A 27,989-nucleotide genomic window follows, 5' to 3' on the forward strand; every position below is an offset into this window, starting at 1 on the left:
GTTTAGTTTGTGTTGTGTTTAACGTTTTTCTCATAGGAGAAACCTGACTTCTGTACTAAATCATTTACTATACATTTAAAAAGCTGCTCTTTCATATTTGAGCTACAAATGAATGTTACCTTGTGGGATACACAGCCTAGATTTTAGCTATATGAGCCATGTTTGTTATGGTGCTAATGTTCAATAGCTACCTTTGAATAATTTTTTTCCATTTCCTGTGATGATGGGCAAGTGGCAGAGCTCACCAATTCACGCCTGGACATGTTACAGGGCTTGGACCCTCCAGCTAGCTCTTTTGGGGCTTTGGTGGGAAGTATAAAGTATTTTTATTTCTAAACCCAAGAACTTTAGAACTGAGTCAAACATTTGGAGCTTTGTAAGATCTCTAGCAGTAGTGGCCCTCTAATTGTAAGCTCCAAGCTCCCTTCCCAAGTTGGGAACAATGGCTTTACTGCATGCCCCTGAAATGGCTGGAAGGGATATGATCTTGTAAATAGGAAAGCTGTTACTTTAAAAAAAAAAATTGTATTGTTTACCTGGTAGCGATGTATCTCTTGAAAATCATTTTGTCATGTTTACAATGATGTACCTTATTGGTAACAAAGTATTAGTTTGATGTTTAACAATAGTGCCTTTAGTAAATTATTTTACAACCAAAATACGTTGTTTTTTTGTTAGATAAATTTAACAGAATGTAGAAATCCACATTGAGATATACTGTAAGAAATCTTGACTTGGTTTTAGTTTTGTTAAGTAGCCTTAATTTTTTTTTTTAGAGCAGTTTTAGGTTCTTAGCAAAACTGAGCATAAAGTACAGAGTTCCCATAGTCCCCTTTCCTTGACTTCACACAAACAGCCTCCCCCATCGGTTTTAGTTTTAAGGGTTTAAAAAGTAAAGGGCTAGTGACTCTACCACTATAAACAACATAGCTTCCAGAGTTGTTTTTAAACTGTTGCACTAAAATTAGGTACACTATAAGGTATAGTTTAAAGTAATCCTTGATGTTAAAAAAGGCTAGACTCAAGTATCTTGACCACAATAAATCTTTAATGAGGTATAATTACATTAACAGTTGAGGTAACAACTTGCATAGGTATTTAATAGATGAATAATTTTAAACCTTAGCCATTTAAACTCAAGCTGTAGTTTTGGCATGAATGATTTGTCTGTTAAGTGGTAAATTCTCATTGCACTTCATGATCAGCTGCCCCTGATGATTTCAAACTGTAAGCAAACCTACTTGAGAAAAAAGATAAATGATTTTCTAGTAGTTAACACCGAGCTAAGATCTTAACAAATCTATAGAGGTTAGTGGATTCTCTTCTTTCCGAATAAAGTTAGCAGCAGTAGGACTTTAAAGATTTCTAATAAGGTTGTTAGGGAAGAGCAATGAGTATTTCATACTATATTTTTAATAAAATGCAAGTGTAATTTTAATTTCAAAAAGGGCCCAATGTTTAAATATCTAACAGGCTTTTAGTAGTCACATAATACTAGCAAGAGCATTTTAATCTGGCTTTAGTTACTTATTCTAAGTGAGATGCTGAACATTTTGCTCAGATGCCAATTTTGAACAGTTCTATGTCCTATGCAGTTTTTTTCTCTTTAAGACTGATTTCTATCCCTTTAAACCAAAAATCTCAAGATACAATAGTACAAAACTAGATCTAATGTTAAATATATAAAATGAACTCATATCCAAGCTGAACTGTACTTGTATTACACCATAATATACTGTTTGCTACATTTTTTTTTTTTTTAAATGACTGCTTTATTAGAATCTGGACAAACGTTTGCTGCCAGACAAATCACTATTATTAATAGAAGTCTCAGCCATCATTATTTTCATGTCCATAGTACTGAAGCCATTTAAACATGCTGTTTATAAAGCTGTCATCTTCATTTGTATAATACAGTTTGACTATGCCAAGTAAAGAATAATTTTTACAACAAACTTGAAAAAGAGGAAGTTCTGTTTACCAAAGTAAAGTCTATTCTGAGTCCTGTCACACAAAGCCTCAGGGGTATTGAATGATAATGAGTAAGTAATATTTCACTTTGTAGTAGTTGAACTTCCTTTGGGGGCATTTGATACACAAATCTGAAAAAAATGTCCCTTTTCTGGTGAGACTTAGTGAAGCAAGTTTAATCTGTCTGATAAGAATTTGTATAGAAAATAACTATAAAAAATAAATTATAAAATGATGCCACCTGAACTTCTTCAGTAGAAGATTGCACAAATTCATGATCTGAGCCAATTAAGACATCAAAACACAAGAGGTAACACCAGTCTGAGGTAAACACTAAAAGTTTAAAACTCCCAAGTATTTAACAAAAATTACCTGCTGACATTGATACACATATACTTAAGCTAACTTCATCTCTGTAAAAAGATCTGTTGCAGTCAGATACAAAATGTGTAAACACTGTGCACTGATTAGTAAGTAAAAATAAAAACAGTGAAGCCCCAAATTGTCAAGTCAGCCCTTTTAAAAAGTATATATACAAATCACAAGAAGAAGGCCCCCACTGTCTTTGGATCAGCTAAGGATTTCATTAGAAGAGGTCTCAGCTTCTTCACTGGGATGCTGGCTACCAGACAGGAATTCTGGAGGCAGGAGTTTAGAATGTCCATTCTCAGTAACTCGCTGGGTATAAAACAAGATATAAGCTTGGGCCTTGCATACTTCATCCATAGTGCACATGCTCAGCTTGGAATCATTGCAGTGTACCCAGAACCCTAGAGTGAAGCACAAAAATATATCTTAATGTTTACAAAGGAACTTTAGAAATTTCTAGTATAAGTGAAAACATGGATTTAAAGAGTTTCAGTGAGAGTTGAGGGTTTTTCTTTTTTTGAAGGAAAAATAATTGTCTAGCCAATTTAGTTCTTTAAATTAGAAATACAGCTTGGGCAGTATGTTACTCGAATCACCTACCTTTGTCCTAGAAGTAATTTGAAGTTATAGAATCTGATTTGTTCACTCGACACTACCTTTAATTCCTGGTATAATCTTACCAGTTAAATTATAAAGCAAATTGTGTACAACTCATGGTAATGTTAATTGCCTTCCTGGGTTATATGGACTTTTTGTCCATACCTCTTTTTTTAAGGTTCATGGAAGCAGTAAGCAAAAGTTTCAAGTTAGAACTTGAAATCAAAGTTGTTCCAAATATCTGTGATTCCCCAGTTCGTTAGGTGCTCTGTTCTTTAACAAAACTAACTGAATTCAACCAGAAAACAGAGGACCTACTCTTGGAAGTGTGCCTTTCGCACTTTCTGACTTGTAACTAATGAGACCATCCTTACTATTTTATCCGTAACTAATGAGACCATCCTTACTATTTTATCCCTTCAGCCCTTACAAAACTACCACAGTCCTGCATCATAGAATACCCTATTTTCTGCACAAAACCCCCATTTTTTTTCCTTCTTGAAAGAAAACAAATCAAGTGGCTTTTCTTAAGATTAACTTAGTGTCTAGTTTAGAAATCTGTGAAGACTGAACCCTGGCTTCCAAAAGCCTACCCCAAGGTAAAATACTTTTTTTTATCTATACCTCCTTCAGAATTGTAACAGTAGGCAGTGTAGTGTCCTGAGCCAAATCCTTTCCCGTGGTGCATTACCACAGCAGATAAGTCATACAGAAAACATTCTGGTCTGAGGGACTTCAGGGATTCCCTGCAGCAATAGGGCTCCATGTTTAAGATTTCTTCAAAGCCAACATGAACACCAATCTTCTCTCGGTTATTACGTCCTGACCATCTGCAAACAAATCGGTAAAATTATCAACCAAGTCAAGGGACCATAACCACGTACCCGGTCCAAACTCATAGAAAACCTCAGACAGCATAGAGTACAATCCTATATAAAAAGTGTAAATAGTAAATCCTTTCAATACTGAAGTGGGCTACAATAGAGGAATTTAGGCTTATTTACCAAACAAGTACAGTGAGGTTCTAAAATAAATTATTTGGCTTCTGTAGTTACAGGATAGTATAGGAAGAAAATTAACTTTCAGAAAAAATACAGCCTTATGGCATATTCCCCCTTTGAAGTGAGAAATTCAAGGCACCAAAGGGTTTTTAATTCTTTACTGTCTTGTCAATACTTTGAGGAGGATATCCCAGGACCTAGAATTTGTTCCTGGGAGACATAATCTGGATTTTTCTTGGCCAGGTATGGGGAAAAAAACAAACCCAAACAAAACAGGGATCTCTAATTCCTCAAAACACTTCAAGAGCTCTTCATACTTAAAAAAAAAACAAACTGACCCTTCCTGTGTGTAAGTCAGTATAATACCCAATAGTGACAAAACTCAGATATCGTCCCTATACTGTCAATTTCTCAGTCTGTTGGTCATGCTTCCCAGTACTGGATCTATGCATGTAAAGCAATGCTTTTATCATCAAATAGCATGAATTGGTGCTACAGGGGAAAAATAATGTAATCAATGGTAGTTCTTACAAGAGATTATAGTCCAGCTTCGAGTGCTATGGTACAATGACAAAAAACAGCTGAAAATGTAGTATCAATGTATTAAAACATGCAGTTAAGACAGTAGCAGGTTAAGTAAGGAGAAAGGCAAATAGGTTTTATGAAGAAAAAAAAATGTGAAATGCTTAATTAGTAGGATGTAAAATTGTATGGAACTAAAGGTGAGACTTGCAAATTCTGTCACCTGCCACGCTCAAAGTCATGTCCCAGTCTTTCCCTACTAAGTGTATAGAGTCCTGCATCCAGTGCCCTTTAATCTTAGTACGAAGCATGTAAAATAATGGAACTTGCTTAGCCTAAGTTCCTATCATTCTCACTTTCTCTCTTTTATCATACCATAAAATTCAAATCTTAATTTACTGAATGATGCTAAATACTTGTCAGTTGTCTAATTAGAAAATAATTTATTTCCATTGACAAGCAGGATCTTTTTGTCTGCTGATAAAAATACAGTAAAATGATAAAAGAACAAGATAACACTACACCAAAAGTCATGCTTTATTTCTGAGAGAGGGAATAGGACTAGGAGGCATACATGGGGAGCTTGTAAGGTATTAGAAATGTTCTGTTTCTTATGTTTCTTTTAAAGCTCTTGTGTGCCCCTCCCCAATCCCACTCTCCCTTTTATATGCCCTATATATTTTATATACTGGCAAATATAACAGTACATTTTTAATAGATGAAGAGAAAGGAAAAAGATAAATGTGGTGGTAAAGCAGCATAAAAATGGTCCCTGAATCAGAATATGGCATGGAAGCATCACAAATATTTTCAGCAGAAGATGGAAGGGAGGCAAATAGGTTTAAATTAAGGTGAGCTTCAAATGGCAGATTAAAGAGGCAATTATGAAAAACAGAAAGTTCTTCAATGATTTATAGTAGCCAATTAAATACCAGAAATTTAAACCCTTTTAATTCTATCTATAGAATCTCATATATGGTCTGACCTCTCCATGCTCCCTGGCCTTGCTACCTGGCCCTGGACAATGCTGTGCGTGCTAAGTCGCTTCAGTTGTGTTCAACTCCTTGCGACCCTATGAACTGTATGTAGCCCACCAGGCTCCTCTGTCCATGGGATTCTCCAGGCAAGAATACTGGAGTGGGTTGCCATGCCCTCCTCCAAGGGGATCTTCCCGACCCAGGGATCGAACCTGTGTCTCTTATGTCTCCTGCACTTGCAGGCAGGTTCTTTACCACTAGCACCACCTGGGAAGCCCCTGGACATAACAATTTTCTTGTTTTCATTCCACTTGATTTCACACACCCTGGCAGGTCTCACCCAGACTCCACTGAACCTTTTGTTGTGTACCCTTTCCTGTTCCTTCATACCTTTGTTCATGTTGCTCTCAGGCTAAAGTGTTCCTCCTCCTGCATACACCCAATTCATTCACTTAGTATTTTGTACTATGTACTGAGCTCAGTTCTGGATTTTGGAATACAGGAATGAAATGACCACTGTCATTACTGAACTTCTGTTTAGGGGGAGAGAAACAGGTATTAATAAATCAACTATTGCAGATAGTTTTGCCAAGAAGCAAAAATAGGGTAGGTAATGTGACACTTAAGAGTTGGTGGTGCTACTTTTAAACAGGATGGTCAGGAAAGTCCTGAGATGACATATGAACTGAGATTTAAATTACATGAAGTCCCCTGTGCCATTAGGGAAGCTTTGGGAATGTTTAGATATCAGCTAATGCCTTCCTCTAGGGCTCTGATAAATTCATTTTTATGTAGTTTGTGGTACTTAGTATTTCTACTTCATCATTATTTCTGTGACTGCTTGACTATAATCTTGAGGAAAAAATTCTACCTTATATTCCCCCAAAATATGGAACAACATCAGGCATTTTCCAAGCATGAAGCAATTGGGTCAAATACTCTCAAGCTATAGATTTTAATTTTAAAATTTTGTACCTAAAACATGCTGAATATTAAACACTATAAGCAGAGACTAGGAGAATAATCTACTGTGCAAACCAAAATGCAAGGAGTCTGCTATCAGCAATGTATTCTACAAGGGAAGATAACAGTATCAGAAGGATAGTTACTGAACATGTTGTCTATGATTAGGGCTAGAGATAATGACAGAATTTTTTCTCCTTAAAAAAAAAAAAAAAAAAGCAGACGTAGATAAGTCTCCCAGTCAAGTATTAAACTTTATTCTACTACTAACCTGAATCGTTTGAGATGGAGTCTGAGAACCTGAGGTAGGTGGCAAATCATAAGCTGTTTTTGTGCTTCTGTGAGTAGAACTGGTTTTGAGGAAAACCTTCTACGTTTTGCTATGATATCAAAGACAGAATGAGATGCAAATTTAAGGATACAATGAAATGCTTGAGTAAACTCAAAATAATCCAAGCTTGTATTATCCATTAAACATCTACTGAGTTATAGGCATTATATAGGGCTAAATATAAAGGCATGGCCTTGCTCAAGACACTCACAATCATGTAAAAGAAAGCAAAAATGAAGTCGCTCAGTCATATCCAACTCTTTGTGACCCCATGGACTGTAGCCCCCATGGACAGGTCCTCTGTCCATGGGATTCTCCAGGCAAGAATACTGGAGTGGGTTGCCATTTCCTTCTCCAGGGGGTCATCCCGACCCAGGAATCAAACTCAGGTCTCCCACACTGCAGGCAGACTCTTTACCATCTGAAACACCGGGGAATCCCACAATCATGTAAACCACACACACAAAACTTATGAGCTAGTCAAGGCAGACAGGTAAACAAGTACAGTTGACCCTTGAACAACAAAGGCTTGGACTACATGGGTCCACTAACATGCAGATTTTTAGTTTTTTAAATCACAGTTGACACAGTTGACTGTATGTTTCGCACACACAGATTCAACGAACCATGGATTGGGTTGGTTCAATCTGTAGATGTGAAATCTTCAGGGATGGTTTGGCAGATTGGCAGATTTTAGGATAACCGGGTGTGCCTAGAACCAATCCCCCACATACACTGTACACGATTTAATGTGGTCCTAAAATAAGGCAACAGAAAGATATAGTGCTATAATATTTTTAAATGGATTTGGTTATGCCAACTAAAAGGAAAATTACTCCCTAAACACATACTTTAATATACTCTTACCAAAGTCTAATCAATCATGGTCAGTTTACTTCTTGAGGCTAATCAGGATCCCATGGACATGGAACCTTCCTGCCCAGAGCACCCCTCCCCGCTTCCTGGAGATCCAACCCAGCACCGCCTGAGAAAGCAAGCCTTGATTAGCTGAGATCTCCCTCAGTGTCTTGCTATTCTAGTACCAGATCTCAAACAAGGGGAACTGAGGATTCTTTTTACCCTCTACTATCTCTAGAGGTCGTCCTATGGACCTTGTGCTGCAGCTTCTCTCTAGGCCATTGCCTACCAAAGTTTGCTCCTGATGTCCAGGAGCTATCCTTCAACTTGTACATCAACCACAACTCCAGCCACAGGAGAAGCTGCTTCTTATAGGAAGTGGAATCAGTCCACCATGAGGCTGTCCTCTAACCCAACTCCTCTTTCCACCAGAAGTCTTTCCTCCAGGTCTATGCTCTGGAGATCCAGGTATCAGACTGTTGCAGGATCTTAGGGACTTAACTTTGGGTTGTCTCCCAGAATATATGGTACAAGTATAGCTAGACAAAGCATGTTAACTCCTTGAATTATAGTTTTAAACATTTGCCATTATAGATTAAATTCAAGCAGCTCTTTTAGGCCTTTATTTGGTGGACCCAGCAGATATAAACATGTTATAATTTTCTGCATTTATTTTCATATCTTTCTACTCCCAGATTTGGTGAAGAAAACATCTAGGACCGTTCACATTTATGTTCAAGAAAATAAACACTATACACACTTTATCAATAAAGGTTTATTTTCTTCTAATCTTATAAATATTAGGCTCTTCTTTACAACAGATTTCATAATAGGCAGCACTCAGAAGACAATGTTGGTATAAGTTGTTTTGGAACATCATCAACTTATATGCCATTCTTTCAATGCTGGAACAGCCACTGTTTCTTTTATGTTACCTTAGGAGTTTATTATCTAACCCCCTGCTGCTGCTAAGTTGCTTCAGTCGTGTCCGACTCTGTGCAACCCCATAGACGGCAGCCCACCAGGCCCCACCATCCCTGGGATTCTCCAGGCAAGAACACTGGAGTGGGTTGCCATTTCTTCCTCCAATGCATGAGAGTGAAAAGTGAAAGTGAAGTCGCTCAGTCGCGTCCGACTCATAGCGACCCCATAGACTGCAGCCCACCAGGCTCCTCTGTCCATGGGATATTCCAGGCAAGAGTACTGGAGTGGGGTGCCATTGCCTTCTCCCTCTAACCCCCTAGAGTCTAGAGTCATTTTTTTTCAGACATGGAGATTAAGGAGAATATCTGCAAATATATAGTATAAACATTTAAAATGCCATGTACTACACATTGATAAAGAAACCGGAAGAAGATGTAGCAGATCTGATGTGGTTTTATCTACCATTTCTCTGGAGGAGGATGCTTCTGTTTAATTGAAATGGCTGTTTCATCCCCCAGTGCTGGGTTCCTATGCTCACTTTCATTAGAGAGCTTATCACAGTAGACCTTGTCTATCTGTTTTCTCCATTAGGTATGTGAGCATCTTGAAAGTGTCTTTCCTCTTTCCACAATGACTAGAACAATGACTAATTATAGAAGAGGCAGTCAATGGATGGTTTTTTAATAAATCTTTGTTTTTATGAAACCAATGTCCATCACAGCAGTCCAGCAATGTATATTATTTCCTATTTTATAAGTATGTATACACACACATATACATATGTTATCTATGTATCAATGTTTTGATGTGCACCAAAAAGACTCATAAAGCAATCATTTCATTCAGTACTAAATACCTTTTACTATTCCCCTTCACTACTTTATTCTGCTGCTGCTGCTGCTAAGTTGCTTCAGTCGTGTCCAACTCTTCACGACCCCATGGACTGCAGCCTACCAGGCTCCTCCGTCCGTGGGATTTTCCAGGCAAGAGTACTGGAGTGGGGTGCCATCGCCTTCTCTGACTTTATTCTACTCACATATTAAATTTTATCTTATGAATCCTTTCTACAACTTACTATAGGATCAAAAATATTTTAATGTCATCAATAAGGCAAAACAAACATGTAGTTCACAAACATCAATTAAAAAGAAATATGTAGCCCAAGTTTCTTTTGATAAACAGTTTATTTCTATACCTGCTACTTACGGAATTTCTTCCAGTTTCCCCTCATTGATGTTTCTCTTTGCTAACCTTAGAAAAACAAAGAGAATATACAGCCTCTACTTACAATTACACTGGTCACACACGTAGATTTTTCCTTCTAAAGCTTCGGTTTCTGTGAACTTAGCCAACATTTCAGTAACCAGACACGGCTGGGAAGCACTATCTTTTCCACTGCATTGGTATCTTTCTGGGAATTCCAGTGACAAGTCCCAGAAAGGTTCTATGGTATTTGACTTGCTGTCACATGCAAGACATGTAACCTGCAAATAAAAATATTAGTTTCTCAGATTACAATCCTTCTGTCAAAATATTTACTCCTTTCACTAGAAGTCATTACCTGTAAATAAGCTTTTCTTCTGAAAATGTACTATCAGAATTCTGAATGATCTGCTTTATATTATTTTCAGGGAATAATATTTTTCTTCCATAAATACACTATGCATTGATGGGCTTTAACTATGAGGCATTCAAAAAGCTCTAAGGGCTTTTTTTAACTAAGTTCAGTCAAGTCTGAATTTAGTAAAAAAAAACAAACAAACTATGGGCTCACTTAATTAGATACACACTGTGTGTATATATATGTGTGTGTGTGTGTGTCTATACATATAATATATATTTATATACATTTAATGTGCTTAGATTATTAGACTTGAGTTTCTTTGCCCTTTTCCTTTCTCATCTTTCACTGATGGGTTTTCTCTTCCCAAATCCCCATAACTTCTTAACCATAATGCAAGTAAAATGCTAATAGTATATTTTTATATGCAAATTTTAAAATATAGCATACTTTTATATTAGTACATTAGCATATACAGATTTTGAAGCCCTACCAACTAATAATTTCAAAAGATAGTATATATAAAATACATATAAATATTTCTACTTAAAGCAAACAGCACTACATTAAAATCCTAATCAAAATATAGGAACCTCAAAGAACAGGAGGCCTTTCTGACATAGGAAATATAGTAACTGGAAAAGGAAAGAATAACTTTGGTAAAGCATTCAGCAGGATTTAATGCCAACACTGCCCATAACTGAAGACAGACTTTAAAGATCTAATAATCCACATGATATGAAATACTACTAAACTCTTTCACAAAAGCTATATTCCTGGAACACACAACAAAATAAAAAAGCCAATTGTAATTTACATTTTAAATTAATACACTGACACAAAGAAAAGAAGAATACCCCTAGTGTTAATAGTTTGGGGACTCACTAGGACCAAGGTTTGACCTTTTGAGAACAGTTTCTTGAATATGGCAGGTTAAAAAAGCCATTCCAGCAACCAACCTCTGAATCTTCTGAAATGACCAATTTTCTAAGTATTTATTACACATTAGAAAGGAAGAGAGCAAAGTGCTGGTATAACAACTTTTATTAAATTTAAAATTCATCCATAAAGGAAAAAAACAAGTACATACACTCTCACATTATTCAAAACATGAAATGGTAACTTTCTGGAAAGGAATCTGCAACCACGTATCAAAAGTACTACCCTTTGACAAAGTAATTCCTCTGTCTTAAGGAAATCATTAGAAAAACTGTAGTAATTGATCGTGACATTATAATAATGGAAAAATTGGAAATAGTTTAGAAGTCAACAATAGGGAAATGGTTAAAAAAATTATGGTATATACATTTGCTGGACACTGAAATGTGAAAAAAATGACCAAATATTTTAATGACTACGAAAAATCCTTAATTATTAAATAAAGTGGAAAAAGAAGCAGGTAAATTCAACATGACCATATAATTAGGGCAAAAATATATATAAATATTCAGAAAAAAACCAGAAGGAAATATACCAAAATAGTCATAGTTTTATGTGTGGGTTGTGTGGAGTTCTGGGACTAATGTATGATTTTCTTCTTTTCTTCTACACAGATTTACTGTACTATATAGGTTTTGCATATGGTATATATCACTTTTATTTATAATTGTGTATTTTAAACTTTTGCATAAAAAGTTAAAAATGACAGAGAAAGATGATAGGAAAATAATATTGCATGCAACCCCCAAAACCACAACTCATATTTGCTAAGTCACACAATGTAGAATCTAGACAATTCTGAAACATGAAGTGAAATAAACTTCATAGAAATATATAAACTATTCAACTGAATATGTGTATAGTGACTCAACTGCCTCAGTTAAAAAATAACAACACACACATTTTTTAAAGTTCTATGCTCTAGAAAAGTAGAGAGCTGATGTCTAGTAATGTCCCAAGAGTCTACTCATTCTAGAGAATCATTAGATGGAAGATTCTGGTTCTGTGACTGTCACAAAGGGAAATTTTTACAGCTGTAATTAAAATAAAGGAAAACCATTTAGGATCTTTCTAAATAAAACAACATCTATTTACCTTAAAACTTCCCTATCTACCCGTTCAAGTTTTCAGTCCTTGCTCCCTTTGGTTTTATAGGAAATCTTCTAGGGCTACTTTCTTGGTTCCTGAAACTACTCAAGTGTGCACTGAAACCATTCCTGGTACAAAAGTATCTCCAAATCTGTTCCTTGTGTAATTAAACTCCTCATCTCAACCCTCAGAGAATGAAAGCAATATTATTAACCTAAGAAGCTCTGTTTCCTAATTCCTGCCCCACCCCCATCATAAAGCTTTAATACTACTTCCAATGACTCATGAAGGTGAAACAACTGTTGGAGTGAACTGACGTCTTCATACATACTTGTAAAAGTGATCTAATGTGACCTGAGAACAGTACTAACGCTAACATATTAGCTATACAGAGCATATGCATTTTTTAGGCTTCACTTTATGAATTCCCCAAGATGACAATAAGACTTTTTAAAAATCCATACCTGACTAAGAAGCTGTCCATGAAAAATGTTATTCACAACATTCAGAACCTGCTTGATAAGTTTCCTTTGAGAAGTAGGGATAAGAGCTGGTGACCTGGTCCCAGTTGTCTCTAGTTCATGTATTTTATCCAAAAGCTCACAAAGAAATTCCTGAGCATCTTGTTGGCCATAACCACGAAAAGCAGGAATTAATCTCCATACTGAGTGTAGCATAGCAAACGGTGAGACCAAGGCCCACTTTCCAGACCACATGACTTGGAACAAAGTATGCAATTCATGACAAAGAGAAATGTATTGTGAACTTGGCTCCCTTGGCTGAATAAGTTCCATCTTGCTACTCGTTGGTGCTCCGCCACTTAGTCCTGATGATAAACTTGGATGTCTGAAGCACACAGAGTAGGGCTCTTTTTCTTGACATTCATTCATTTGATACACTGTATCTGTAACTGGAGGATGCTTATAAGATGATTTTGTTTTATCACTAGCTGTCACAGCCAGCCATTGGTTCAGATCAAGTTTTAAAAAACATTGGCGAAAAATAAGTAAATGACTCAATACTTGGAGAACAGAATTCATATAGCAAGTATTTCCCAAATTTCTCAGTCCTGTTACACCAGGAGTTACTGTTGGCCTTTGTTTAACAGAGGAGTCACTAGCTTTTTTCAATCTTACATCTTCTGAGGTAGATACTACTTTATCTTTTGCTGGCAGTGCTGAGGTTTGCAGCTGTACAGGAACTATTTCTACTGTGGTGGACTGAGCTAGAGCTTGTAAACATAAACTCTTTCTGGGAGGCATACTTTCCAATTCTGCTTTAGCTTGATGTTCTAATAGTTCTTGTCGTCTTTTCTTCTCCTCTCTTTTTGCTAATTTCTCCTGAAATTGTTCTTGCCTTTTTCTTCCAATGGGTGACTGCTCAAACCAAGTTCGAAAGATTTTACCCATGAGTATCCTTCTCCTGTGCCAAACAGCAGTATACATTTGATCTTCATGTTGAAGCAGAGATTGGGTGCCATCATGTAAGAAATAGGAATCATCACTTGTACCCATAGACCGTAAAACCCTTCCACTACGAGTGGTACAGTGATAATTTTGATTTTTGATTGCACTTAATGTACTTCGTAGTAACTTTAGGTCTCCAGTTGCATTATCATTAAGAACGTAATCATCACAAAGGTAACAAAAAACATACATCTCATTCACCTCCAATGCAACAGGATGACTGCTTTCTTGAAAGTGCCCGAGTGCATGTTCTTCGATATATCTTCCACAGGCAACATGAGAACAGCTAAGGCAAGCCCAAATCGACTCAGTTGTATTGCAGTCCACACAATGCCATTTCTGCGGGTTGAGGATGGAATGGTCCTGAGCAAGCCGCAACTGCCCAATGTGTTGGCACTTATCCATTGTTAGCATTTATTTAGTCTAGCTGAGGAATACATAATCCAAACAACTCTCTGTTGACAACACTTGAAGCATCTGAAAACTAAGAACAATGTCAATTTTTAATAAAAGAAAAACAAAAAGCCAATATTTTTCTTTTTACAAGGTATTTTTCCAGGAATTATTTTATTTTTCCAGGAATAATTTTGTTAATTTGCTCTCACTGGTCCTAATATCTGGGCTGCCTGTCATAATACCAAAGGCAATTCTCACTTTTAATTTACACTGCTGCTGCTGCTGCTAAGTCGCTTCAGTCATGTCCGACTCTGTGCGACCCCATAGACGGCAGCCCACCAGGCTCCCCTGTCCCTGGGATTCTCCAGGCAAGAACACTGGAGTGGGTTGCCATTTCCTTCTCCAATGCATGAAAGTGAAAACTGAAAGTGAAGTTGCTCAGTCGTGTCCGACTCTTAGCGACCCCATGGACTGCAGCCTACCAGGCTCTTCTGCCCATGGGATTTTCCAGGCAAGAGTACTGGACTTCACTAATCTCTCATCCGCCTTGCTCTGAAAGAACACATACATTACTTGCTCTGACGGTTCCTTTTCAAAAACATTGTTTTCAATTTTATGCTACCATCTACTGGTAAAGAATGGGTAGTGACCACTTTCCACATTCCATTTACCAACTGTCATTCCTTTTTCTTAAAAATTGGGACTGGCAAGACCTAAATACATCTTACTAATATCTACATTTCAAGAGCCCTAAGTGGAGTTACTAAAATATAGTTATAAGCATGGGGTCTGAAGTAGAAAAACTTACGTTTGAATGTTACCTCTGTCACATACTGCTTTATATCTGACTTGAGCAAACAGTTTAACTTCTCTAAACTTCATCTGTGAAACAGGGAAAATCATACCACCTTCACTGAATTGTTAAAGGACTGAGATAACCAAATATCTGGCACATAGCAAATGTTCAGTAAACAATTAATATTGACACACATCTATAGTGAATAAATCAATATTACACTGTTTATTTAAATAATATTAAATATTCTAATTTTAAATACTATTTAAAATTTGGCTTTCCAGTAGTATACCCATAATGACCTTTATTTAATTCATGGCTCTGTAACATACTCTGATTTGATAGACTTAAGAAAAGAGAAAAAAGACTTAAGAAAAGAGAAAAGTATTCTCCCCTTCTGTCTTTTGTGTTTGACTAGACTCTGAGGAATGTGCAAGGATGTATAAGGAAATAACAAGAAAAAAAGGAAAAATAAGAAATCAGTGGCAATATAACGATCTTTTACATTCTTGCATGCCTAAACATTATATGAAATTAGAGGCTTACTCCAAAAAACAAACCCACAATCCCAAAACCCCAATATAATAAAACAAATCTGATCTTGATCAAACTTGTTCCTTTATCAATTAAAGGAACATATCTGCCACCTGTACCTAAAAACAATAAAACAAAATCTAGTTAAAAAGTAGGACATCATGAAATGTTTTCTTCACTGATTTAAACATAAATTGAACACAAACTTTGGGCTGCAGTTGGGGATCTAGATATAGAATACTCAGAACATTGTGTGCAGCATGATCAATGTTTTGGATTTTTTAGGACAGCAGCATGAATTTCAACAGTACTTGCAGATGCCACCTCCAGGTCCTAAGAAAATTGCAAAGGAAAAGCTGACTTTTGGTTTCTTTCCACCTCTTTGCTTGTAAAATGTCTTAGCAATCAGATACTCCTACCTACCACAATTTCTTCACTTTTAGATACAGGGTATGTCAAGCATAGATTTAAAATGACCAACCCCAGACCTCACATGTGCGCTCCAGATTTCCTGAGGTCCAAAATCCGTTCAAATATAGTATTTTATTTGAGTAAGCAAACAACAATAGTTGCTATTGGCAAAAGTAAGACATCGGTGATTAATACGCTCCATCATCCTAAATCCTTCTAGGTCCTGAGGTTAATAATCCTGAGATCATACTTGTCTCCAATCTCTCTCTCTCCCCACACACCAATCCTTAAGTAAAAATATTTGGTTCTACTGTCAAAATATATCTAGAATCTGAGTACTTATTATCTCTACTGTTTCACCCTGAATCCTTACACAGTCAGCAAAAAGAAGATCTGGAGCTGACCATAGTTCAGATCATCAGCTCCTTACTGCAAAATTCAGGCTTAAATTGAAGAAAGGGAAAACCACTAGGCCGTTCAGGTATGACCTAAATCAAACCACTTACGATTATACAGTGGAGGTGACAAACAGATTCAAGGGATTAGATCTGGTAGACAGATCTGAAGAATCTGCCTGAACAATTATGGATGGAGGTTTATAACCTTGTACAGGTAGTGGTGATCAAAACCATTCCTAAGAAAAATATGCAAGAAGGCAAAGTAGTTGCTTGAGGAGACTATACAAATGGCTGAGGAGAGAAGAAAAGTGAAAGGCAAGGGAAAAAGGGAAAGATATACTCAAATGAATGCAGAGTTCCAGAGAACAGCAAGGAGAGATAAGAAACCCTTCTTAAATGAAAAATGTGAAGAAATAGAAGAAAACAACAGAATGGGAAAGACTAGAGATTTCTTTACAAAAACTGGAGATACCAAGGGAACATTTCATGCAAGGATGGGCATGATAAACGACAGAAATCATCAAGGACCTAACAGAAGCAGAAGAGATTAAGAAGAGATGGCAAGAATACACAGAAGAACTATACGAAACAGGTCTTAATGACCTGGAAAACCACAATGGTGTGGTCACTCACCTAGAGCCAGACATCCTGGAATGTGAGCAAGTGGGCCTTAGAGAGTATTACTATGAACAAAGCTAGTGGAAGTGATGTAATTCTATCTGAGTTATTTAAAATCCTAAAAGATAATGCTATTAAAGTGCTGCACTCAGTATGTCAGGAAATTTGGAAAATTCAGCAGTGGCCACAGGACTGAAAAAGGTCAGTTTTCATTTCAATCCCAAAGAAGGGCAAGGCCAAACAATGTTCAAATTACCATATGATTGCTTTCATGTCACATGCTGGCAAGGTATGCTCAAAATCCTTCAAGCTAAGCTTCAGCAGTACATGAACTGAGAAATTGTAGATGTATAAGCTGGGTTTTGAAGAGATAGAGGAACCAGAGATCAAACTGCCAACATTCATGGGATCATGGAGAAAGCAAGAGTTCCAGAAAAACATCTACTTCTGCTTCATTGACTATGCTAAAGCTTCTGACTGTGGATCATAACAAACTGTGGAAAATTCTTAAAGAGATGGGAATACCAGACCACCTTACCTATCTTCAGAGAAACTTGTATGTGGGTCAAAAAGCATTAGTTAGAACCAGACATGGAACAAGTGACTGGTTCAAAATTGAGAAAGGAGTATGACAAGGCTGTATATTGTTACCCTATTAAACTTACATGCAGAGTACAATATGTAAAATGCCAGTCTGGATGAATCACAAGCCGGAATCAAGATGGCTGGGAGAAATATCAACAACTTCCGATATGCAGATGATATGCAGACTCTAACAGCAGAAAGTGAAAAGGAACTAAAGAGCTTCTTGATGAAGAGGAGAGTGAAAAAGCTGGCTTAAAACTCAACATTCAAAAAACTAGGATCATGGCATCCAGTCCTAATACTTCAAGGCAAATCAAAGGGGAAATCAAAGTGGGAGCAGTGACAGATTTTAGTTTTTTGGGCTCTGAAATCACTATGGACAGCGACTGCAGCCATGAAATTAAAAGATGCTTGCTCCTTCGAAGGAAAGCTATGACAAACCTAGACCGGATATTAAAAAGCAGAGACATCACTTTGCCAACAAAAGTCCATATAGTCAAAGCTATGGTTTTTCCAGTAGTCATGTATGCATATGAGAGTTGGACCATAAAGAAGGCTGAGTGCTGAAGAAGTGATATTTCTGAACTGCTGTGCTGGAAAAGACTCTTGAGAGTCCTCTGGACTGCAAGGAGATCAAACAGTCAATCAGAAAGGAAATGAATCCTGAATATTCATTGGAAGAACTGATGCTGAAGCTCCAATACTTTGGCCATCTGGTGCAAAGAGCCAACTCACCTTTTCCACCTGGAGAAAACTCTGATGCTGGGAAAGATAAGAGGCAAAGGAGAATGGGGCAGCAGAGGACGAGATGGTTAGATAGCATCACTGACTCAATAGATAGGAATCTGAGCAAACTCCAGGAGACAATGGAGGACAGAAGAGTCTGGCATGCTGTAGTCCATGGGGTCTCAAAGAATTAGTCACAACTTAGTGACTGAACACCACCACCGCCACTACCACTCTGGACAAAGCCAAAGTCAAGTGGATTACTGCAGTTAGGCTCCTAGTGGTCTCCCATTTTTGAAACTTGCTGCCACTGAAAGTATACTCTCCACAGAGCAGCAGCACACTTTATCTTTAGACCCAAACAATGGGGGCCCATGACACTTTAGGGGGCTCTCCTGACTGTTCCTCATTATGTGCAGTCAGCAGAGTAAAGAGGATGTGGCCACCTGGAACAAGAATACATTCCAAACTTCCCTTTTAACTGCTACTTGGGACCTGGAGAATTCTCTGCCTGAATCATTCCCAAAGCCTGCTTCCACGGTCTACAAGGGGCAGTGAGAAGCCACTCTAGAATTCTATAAAGAACAATGACACCATCAGATACGTAGGTACAGAGGGATGTGAATGGCAGATCTAGAGGAAGGATGAGTACGATTAAAGGAGACTTCTATTCCAGATATTACAAGGATATTAAAGATGTAGCACTGTTGAAGCCAAGATGGAAGCAGAGGTAGATCAGTGCAGATCAAACATTGGTTGAAAGAACTGACTCAATATGGAGGTCAAGAGAAGAACCTAGGGTTATTTTTTATTTGAAAGGGATCACAAAAAGAACACAGAGAAAATTTTGTTAAACACATTTCTGGCAAGTCACAGACAATAATTATCAGTTCAACTTCTTGCAGAGATGAAGTGGGAAATGCTGTTTACACTCAAAGAAAATTTCTTCATTCTTAAACTACTACTTTATATATTTATTTTTTATTTTGCCACACATGCGGCATATAGGATCTTAACTCCCTGACCAAGGACTGAACCCACATCCCCTGAATTGGAAGTGCGGAGTCTTAACCACTGGACCACCAGGGAAGTCCCTCATTCTGAAATTTTAAAGAGATGGTATGAGTTGATATCTTGCAGAACATTCAGAAAATAAGGCTCAAAAAAAAAAAAGCCTAGAGAAGAAAATATATGTATATATACACACATATATTCATTCATTCACTTTTGGGTTGTCTCGGACCCTGAGATAAATTACTGTAAATTATTTTATTAATCCATATTTCACATTCCTCAAAATAATGAATGTGTTACTTGTATATGTTTTAAGTAGGAAAGATAGTGCTAAATTATAAACTAGTCTCTTTACTTCCTTCTCCTCTATATCTTGCAAATACATTCTCTTAGTTAACAAGGAATTTGTCAATTTCATTACAGTTGTTACTAAAAAATCTATTTAGATGATGGCAAAGCCCCTGACCTTCAACAGGAAGTTGCCAATAATCAAACAGCATGATTGCATTTGATGCAAAATTGTCAAAATGGTGAAATGTTGATCAGATGCCACCTCTCTGAGAGGCTATATAGCAGGGAAGGTCTCACAGCAAAGCAGAGAGCCCTAAGAAATCCAAATGCCTCGGGGTTGGGTCGCGGGCTCTGAGCGGCCCCTGCCCTATGGCAACAGTAGTTCTAGGGGGCGACACCATGGGTCCTGAACGTATCTTCCCCAATCAGACTGAGGAACTGGGGCCACATCAGGGCCCCACGGAAGGCACTGGGGATTGGAGCAGTGAGGAACCAGAGGAAGAACAAGAGGAAACAGGGGCAGGACCAGCTGGCTACTCCTACCAGCCTCTGAACCAAGATCCTGAACAAGAGGAGGTGGAACTGGCACCAGTGGGGGATGGAGAAGATGTAGTTGCTGATATCAAGGATCGGATCCAGGCCCTGGGGCTTCATTTGCCGGACCCACCACTAGAAAGTGAGGACGAAGATGAGCAGGGAGCTACAGCATTGAACAACCACAGCTCTATTCCCATGGACCCAGAACATGTAGAGCTGGTGAAAAGGACAATGGCTGGTATAAGCCTGCCTGCACCAGGGGTTCCTGCCTGGGCTCGCCAGATATCAGATGCCCAGTGGGAAGACGTGGTACAGAAGGCCCTCCAAGCCCGGCAGGCCACCCCTGCCTGGAAGTGACCACCCTGAGAGCTGCCCTAACTCCCTGCATTCCAGGCCAGAACCAGCACAGGACTGAACATATCCTGGTGTCACATTCATCCCCATCCTCCCCAGCTCCCCTCCACATCAAGGCAAATCAGACTTCTTCTCAGAGACCCACTTTATTCAGTTCTGTACATATGGGGACATCGGCCCAAGCCCAACCCACCGTAGCATGTATCACTCTGTGGAGAATAAAGCACCCTATGTACACAGCCAAAAAAAAAAAAAAGAAATCCAAATGCCTGAGTTTAACACAAGCGTTTACGTTCCACATACCTGTTTTCTTATCTGTAAAATAACAGTGGTAATAATAGCAACAGGTTGATGAGGGAAATAGGGAAATTTATATTTGTAAAGCACTTACAACAATTCTTGGCTGCTAACAATTTGGCTCTTAGGTACATCTTACCTCCCAATAATAATATTACTACTACTACTATTATTATAAATGCTAGCTTCCCACTAGTTTTATCACTTTTAGCCAGGTTTCTTCTCAGGCAAATGTGTACTAAGGTGAATTTAGGTGCTAACTGACAATTGAGATGTTTGTTAGCTGAGGACTAAGGTCTGACCTCTCCCAGGGGTATTTGCATTTTAAAAGGGGATCTTTCAGAAAAAAATCTTTTTAAAAATCCAAAGAAGTGAAATCAGAATAGTGGAATGACAGACCACGAGATTAATATTTTAGAGTAGGGGGCCCATTCACCCAGTCTATTTATGAAAGAAACCAGTAGGGGGTGGACAACCAAGGCAAGGGCAGGGAAGAAAGCAGCAACTAGAGAGCCAGGCTGCAGCCTCCAGGGATCTCCAGTTTGCTCTGCTGCCGGGAGCCACAGCTCAGAGACAGTTACTAGGGTATCCCCAGAGGAGCCTCATCACACAAAGATCTAAAAGCTTGGAAGAGAAGAAAGGGGGGTGGGAGTATTTCTTGACGCTTATCTTCTCCTGGGTTCAGAGCACTTCTTTTCATTTGCTAATCCACTGCTGAGAGGCTGTGTATTAACTGGCTCCAGCAGATAGCACAAGTAATTTTTGGCAGTATATTCATCTCACAAAGAATTAACAAAACATTTTTGCATTCCCCATATAGATTCTGGTAAAATATTACCTGTACCTATATATAATAGCAACATACAAATAGTCAAGATGTTCTGAATGAAATCTGTATGTAAAGATTAAAACTATCTATATCATTTCTCATACATTTTTTTAAAAAGTTTCACACTTGAAATTCCAAATAACAGCTGTGAAAAGGCTTTTTTTAAACCAAATATGCTATCTTTATTTTAACTACAGATGGGTTTATAAATATTCTGAAAGCTTATCTGTCATTCTTCACTGCTTAAAGACAACAAAAATTTTAATTTGTTCAAAGAAAACCAAGCTATTCAAACTTTTCATACCATATCAATGAACAAGCACCTTTATTTTTAAAATCTCCTTTAGCAAATCTTTGAAGTTTACAAAATAATTTGACTTGTTGAAAGCTAATTATTTTAGAATTAGCCTGGAGAATCCCAGGGACGGGGGAGCCTGGTGGGCTGCCGTCTATGGGGTCGCACAGAGTCGGACACGACTCTAGTGACTTAGCAGCAGCAGCAGCAGCATACCATTAAAGCAATTATAAAATAGAAAGCTAAAATGACTAGAAGAGAAATAAAACAAAATTTTGTTAGATATGGTATTGTTAGTCAAGGGTTTAACTCACGTCCACATCAGATTATAGGTAAAATATTCAACTTGTTATAGTTCACCAGCACAAAATTGCTTATACCTACCACCCAGAACTACGGACAGAGGTTTTGTGACATTCTACAGGAGGCAGTGATCAAGACCATCCCCAAGAAAAAGAAATGCAAAAAAGGCAAAATGGTTGTCTGAAGAGGCCTTACAAATAGCTGGGAAAAGAAGAGAAACAAAAGGAAAAAGAGAAAATCAAAGATATACCCATATGATAAATCTAAGCTCCTTTAACATGACCTGTAAGAGTTTTCAAATTGTGCCACAATATGTACCTTTCTACTCTGATCCATGATTAACTATTTCACACACATCTTTTGCTAAAATATTTTTATATACAAATGACCACATGTGAATAAGCTTAATTTTTTAAACTTTCATAACTGGGATACAAACTATTGTTTTGTAGGAAATGGGTATATACATTTTATATAAATTCTATTCTTACTAAAGAAAAAAAATGTATCACTGGGAGTAAAGTAGAATATTTAAATAAAATTGTCACAGTAATCATCTTTATCTCATTAAAAAAATTCTCCTGAGACTTCCCAAGAGAGATGGATATTAAAGAGCCAATACTTTTTGTAACAAGACTGATTTTTCTTTTAAAAGTACCAAATACGCTAAACAGATCCTCTAAAAGCTCTTAAAAGTAGGAAGATTTGTTATTTTCCATAATAAAAGATATGAGGAAATGCGAATTTCAATAAGTCAGTCTTAGGAGTTACTACCTACCACAATCTTTACATGCATTTGGATAAGAATGAAAATAATGATCCACAGTATTGCTTCCCTGGTGGCTTAAATTCCCGCCTGCAATGTGGGAGACCTGGGTTTGATCCCTGGGTTTGAAAGATCCCCTGGAGGAGGGCATGGCAACCCATTCCAGTATTCTCGCTTGGAGAATCCCCATGCACAGAGGAGCCCAGCAGGCTACAGTCCATGGGGTTGCAGAGTCAGACACGACTGAGCGACTAATCACAGCAAGGCACATCCACCATGTTAGAGTAAAGCCTATCCACTTCTTATAGGCAGTTTTCAACTTTCCATTTATTTCACTGCCATAGTACCCTCTCCTCTCAAGAGATGTTTATAAAATGCACAGGGTCAAGAACAGTGCCTGGTACATAGAAAGGGATTCAATATTTCTGAATGAACTAATTATTGAACAAATAAATACAATAGGCTCTCAAACTCTCCCTGCTTGTCTTAGGTAAGCTATTATGCCTGTTTTGTATTTTGGCATGTCTCCTTGTCAATCATGACATTATTTCCTTTCCTTTTTCCTTAGAAAGACTCTGGTTATTCTTTCTTCCCTTAGAGATCTAGAATCTGTAATTACCCTGATCTCGCTTGAAACTCCTTATTAAACAATAAAGGAGACTCTTTCCCTGGGCCTTCTAGTCTCTAGCACGCCTCTCCTGAGGCACAGAGACTGAAACTAGTTGATGACATATGAAAAAACTCCTGAAAAGCAAGTTCTGCTGCCAGATTATTTGATTTCCTCACCCACCACAACTTACAAGTATTTCCTTCATAGGCAATTTTGTTCCAAAATATTTATCATTATACCAACCTACTGCAGCTAACTTAGTAACAATAGGGGAAACATTCATAAAAAAGACTTGAGCATTCTACTATGGGTCATAAATTGAGTTCAAATACTTTGTGTAAAATGCCAGACTACTATTCTAGCACATCTATGATCTAGTCTAACAACGTATATTCTTGAACTATAAGTTAATTTTCTATGGCACATACAACTCCATGTAAAATGAATTCTTTATAACAAAAATTTTATGATGTCTGAAAGTGCTATGAAAAATCAATTATACTTCTTACAGTAATCTTTGCCAGAAGTCAGTATTGGTAGAATCCTTTTATATTTTAACCTAGTCATAGTTCAGTAGGTAAAGAATCTGCCTGCAGTGCAGGAGACCTGGGTTGAATTCCTGGGTTGGGAAGATCCCCTGGAGAAGGAAATGGCAACCCACTCCAGTATTCTTGCCTGGAGAATCTCATGGATAGAGGAGCCTGGGTTGGGCCTAATGGCAAAACTGTCCCCATTACTGAATCCAGAAAATGACTGAACATACATTTCCTATCTTGATTAGACTCCTAAGCCCGTGCTCCAGCCTCTCTTCTCCCTCAACCAGAAAACTCTGTTAGGACAGGGCAATGTGTCTTCCCACTAACATTGTAGAAAGGAGAAAAACTTCAAAGCACATTTTTTTTCCTGTTTTCTTGGTAATGCCAACATGTTGCCTTTCACTGTACTTCTATCAATCAAAAACCCAATTCAGCAACATTTACAAAGGTTTTTTCTTCATGTTAAAGCAGTTAAGTCAGGTGCTATGGATACAAATAAAATATAATAGAGACTGCCCTCAAGCAATCCAACAAGCAGGAAATCCTCTTGTGAACCACAAATGCTATCAATAATACTCAGTAAGATTCAAGGGTGTAAAGTTTGGCAGAGGGTATACATAATACCTTATTCCTTTTTATAACTAAAAAAAAAAAAATCTGTGAAAAAGAGGAGTAAAGACAATTTGGTAAGAATAATATACTTCAAACCTTTAACCCATGGAGAAGGCAATGGCACCCTACTCCAGTACTCTTGCCTGGAAAATCCCATGGATGGAGGAGCCTGGTGGGCTACAGTCCATGGGGTCGCTAAGAGTCAGACACGACTCAGCGACTTCACTTTCACTTTTCACTTTCATGCATTGGAGAAGGAAATGGCAACCCACTCCAGTGTTCTTGCCTGGAGAATCCCAGGGACACGGGAGCCTGGTGGGCTGCCATCTATGGGGCTGCACAGAGTCGGACACGACTGAAGCGACTTTGCAGCAGCAGCAGCAGCAGGATGGCTAGATTAAATACAGGATCACCAGTGTAATTTAAATTTCAAATAAACAAACACATTTCTACCAAACCTTTAACCCAAATCATCAACAGATTTTCCATTTTAAATATTCCAAATGTTTTATTATTGTATTATTATACTGTTGTAGCCATGCCTTTCGGGAAACAAACTCACTCAGAACGACAATGCAGATAGTGGAGTGCAGTTTATTACACAGGCAGACCCAAGGCAGACTCTCCTCTTAGCCAAGGACCCCGACCAACTTTTGTGAAAATCTTAAATACCTTAAGTGTACTGCTCAAGCCCACATACCCAAATTCCTTAAACCTAGCCTGGAAAGTGTAAAAGGGAGATACAATCAGGTTACAGCCATGATTCATAATCAGAAGGGTCAGCTGGTTATACATTGTAGCCTACACCAATGGGTGCCATAAAGATTACAAAGGTGATTGACTACATAGGGTATTATCACATTCTTTTTGGCCAGGGGAAATCTTGGTATGGAATCTGGTGTTTATCAGTCCAGGAGGCCAGTTCAGTATAAGTATGTTATCCCCATGGCTACCAGGCACATGGTCCAAAGCTCACTGAAAGTGCAAGACGGAGTTTCCTTCTTTTTCAAGATGGAGTCAGCTCAGCCTGTTCCTTTCCTCCCTCAATGCTAAATGCAAATTCACCAATCATTAAAAAGTTTTTAAGCTAAAAAACTTGGGACAATCAATATTTTGAATGAAAAATAAGGCATGCACAACCAAATCAGCCCCCAGACATTTTAACTTTCTGCAATATATGTATTGAACTACTTGTTCAATATCAGACTGTCTTTACATTTCAACATGAATAGTCTACAATGATAAATGCTGGATTGAAAAATCTGCTACCCATTGCAAAAATAATAAGCTAGTATAACAAAAAAGCTAGAAAGACTGCAGTGTGGGGGAGAGAGGCTAAATGAACCAAAATGTATTAAGTCTTTTTCAAAGGTCCCCAGACACTAAACTCAGGATAAAAAGATTAGGGTTCCAAGAATACAAACTGTTCATTTCTTTCAAGACAATTGAGTATTGAATCTCACAGTGATTATGAAATATTCTATAAACAGGTGCTTAACTTATGGTTGGCTTTCAGAATTTGAACACAGGGAACAGTCAATTCTTTTTCCTTGTTTACACCTAAAGCTGGTTTTAAAGACAACTCCAAGTGGAATTCTAGGCCCAACGTTACCACCCCTCTACTTTTACCCCACAGGCAGCTACTTAAGAGATAATAAGGAATTCAAGTGCACGGCCTGAAAGTCGTATTTCTATGCTAATTTTACAAGCCCCTAATTCGCAGGGCTTGACAATTAAGGCTTAAAAATGGGGAACAGGGATAGAGGATGAAGAGGCTCTTTCAAGACGTGTTTATTTTTTTAACTTCCAAAATTAAAACTGCAAAAAATTATCCAGTTACCAGCATTTACAACAGCTCAAATTTGCAGTTTAAACAATTACAATGTTTCACTTTCTTTTTTTATTGCGGAGGTGGAGGGAGAGGGCGAGTCCCATCTCTTAAACCTGAGTAGTTTTTTTCTGCTTATGTATGCTGACCTGTTTTCTTACGCGCCCCAAGGAAGGTTAGCCTATTAGCAGCCAGCGGGAATGGTTTAGGAAGCTGGTATTCAAAAGTCTGTCTAAGTGGCAGCAGGTGCTGGCAGTGCCCGGACCCGATCAATGAAGGGAAGGCAAGACATTTCTTATAAAAGGATGACTAGAACCGCCCTTCCAAAGCATCCCAGAGGCGCTTCGAGCATCACTTGGCGGCAGAGCCAGGAGCAAGATGTGGCTTTATCTCGACAGCGCCAGCTCCGCAGAGCGCCCCGGCCCACATCAGAGACGCGATCATTTACGATTACATCTTCTCCACGCTCCGCAACGCAGATCAGGGCACAACTCCCCGTCTGCATCCCCAAGTCTCCCAGTTTCGCCCTTTCTCCCAACTCGCTCTCCGCCCCCAGCAAAGCACAGAGTGGCTACGCGGCATCCCTGGTCACAGGGGACGCGGCTGCTAGCAGCGTCTCGGAGCACTCCTGAGGTGGTCGGCACCGGCCTGGGCATCGCTCGACCCACCTTAACTTTCCAGAGGCGCCAATTCTAAATTCGCCGGACCTGCCGCCGCTGCTGCAGCCACCTCCTCCTCCACGCGCCCCTCGGCCAGCCCCCCTGAGTCTGTCCGCAACCCTGTCTCCCTCCCTCAGGAACTCCACTGCGCCCGGCGCGGTGGGAAAACACCGCCAGGTGCCTCCCGGCCCTGGGGGCTCCCGTCGGACCTCCGCTCCCGCAGGGAGCCTCAGCCCGCCAACCGCCGCAGCCGCGCGCCCCTCACGCACACTCACCAGCCCCAGCCCGAGCGGCCATCTTAGCGCTCGTCTCCCGCGCCCCGCTCCCAGCTCCCCGCTCCCCGGTGCAGCGGCGGCGGCGGCGGCGGCCCGGTGGGGCGGCTACGTCAGTGGTGACGCCGCGGCCGACCCCGCCCCCAGCCGCCTCCCGGCCTCGGCGCGGCGACTGCGGGCCCGCGGGTTGGCGGACTGAGGTGTGCGGGAACCCGGCGCCTAGGCGCCAACTAGGCATCCCGGAATAGACGTTCCCCTGCGCGACCTGTGGCTCAGCTCGGAAGGCAGAAGCTCCTCCCGGGCGGGCTTCGCACCTGTCGTACCCGTCGGGGCCTGGGAGAAGGCATCAACTCCAAGATGCAACCCCAAGCTACTGAGATGCAAAATATTCCCGGGACATTTACCCCTTCATAGAAGTTCTGTCACTCAGCGTCGAATTGGTTGACAGAAACGCGCGGCCATCTCGTTTCGGAATCTGCCCACGTTGACTGGCTTAGAAAGTTTTCAAGAAAACGTTTCCTTCCCGAGGAGGCAGCCGGGTGTGAGCTCAGCTGGCAGTGACTGCTTTGAATTTGGCTTCCTCAGACGGCAGTTGGGCAAATAAGTTTCCAGAATGGGAAGTAAAATGTTGCCTCTGTCCAAAATGACTTTACCTGAAATTGCCGATTGAAGGTAATGAATTAGTTTCCGAAAAAATCGAAGCGGAGAGACTGAGGGAGAAAAATCTGGAGAAAAATCAAGCCGACAGGTACGG

At 39.1% G+C, this 27,989-nt stretch overlaps 2 protein-coding genes and 1 long non-coding RNA gene across 3 annotated transcripts in view; 2 read left to right on the plus strand and 1 right to left on the minus strand.

The window, feature by feature from the left end:
• Positions 1–1,030: 1,030 nt before the first annotated feature.
• Positions 1,031–27,327, minus strand: USP44 (ubiquitin specific peptidase 44). The gene is made up of 6 exons (XM_061415781.1): positions 27,239–27,327; positions 12,567–14,052; positions 9,802–9,997; positions 6,672–6,780; positions 3,562–3,767; positions 1,031–2,741 (listed from the first exon to the last, which is right to left on the minus strand). Exons 2-6 carry the CDS (start codon positions 13,980–13,982, stop codon positions 2,542–2,544), a joined length of 2,127 nt encoding a protein of 708 aa, XP_061271765.1. The 5' UTR covers positions 13,983–14,052; positions 27,239–27,327; the 3' UTR covers positions 1,031–2,541.
• Positions 19,658–20,467, plus strand: LOC133248806 (male-enhanced antigen 1-like). The gene has a single exon (XM_061419108.1). It carries the CDS (start codon positions 19,707–19,709, stop codon positions 20,229–20,231), a length of 525 nt encoding a protein of 174 aa, XP_061275092.1. The 5' UTR covers positions 19,658–19,706; the 3' UTR covers positions 20,232–20,467.
• The window catches only part of LOC133247252 (uncharacterized), a 47,211-nt gene continuing 45,308 nt past the window's right edge, over positions 26,087–27,989 (plus strand). Inside the window, exon 1 of the long non-coding RNA XR_009736342.1 lies at positions 26,087–27,983. This is a non-coding gene — a long non-coding RNA (uncharacterized LOC133247252). The remainder of the gene's footprint in view (positions 27,984–27,989) is intronic.

The sequence above is a fragment of the Bos javanicus genome, chromosome 5 (genome assembly GCF_032452875.1).
Source record: "Bos javanicus breed banteng chromosome 5, ARS-OSU_banteng_1.0, whole genome shotgun sequence".
Classification (NCBI taxonomy): Eukaryota; Metazoa; Chordata; class Mammalia; order Artiodactyla; family Bovidae; genus Bos; species Bos javanicus.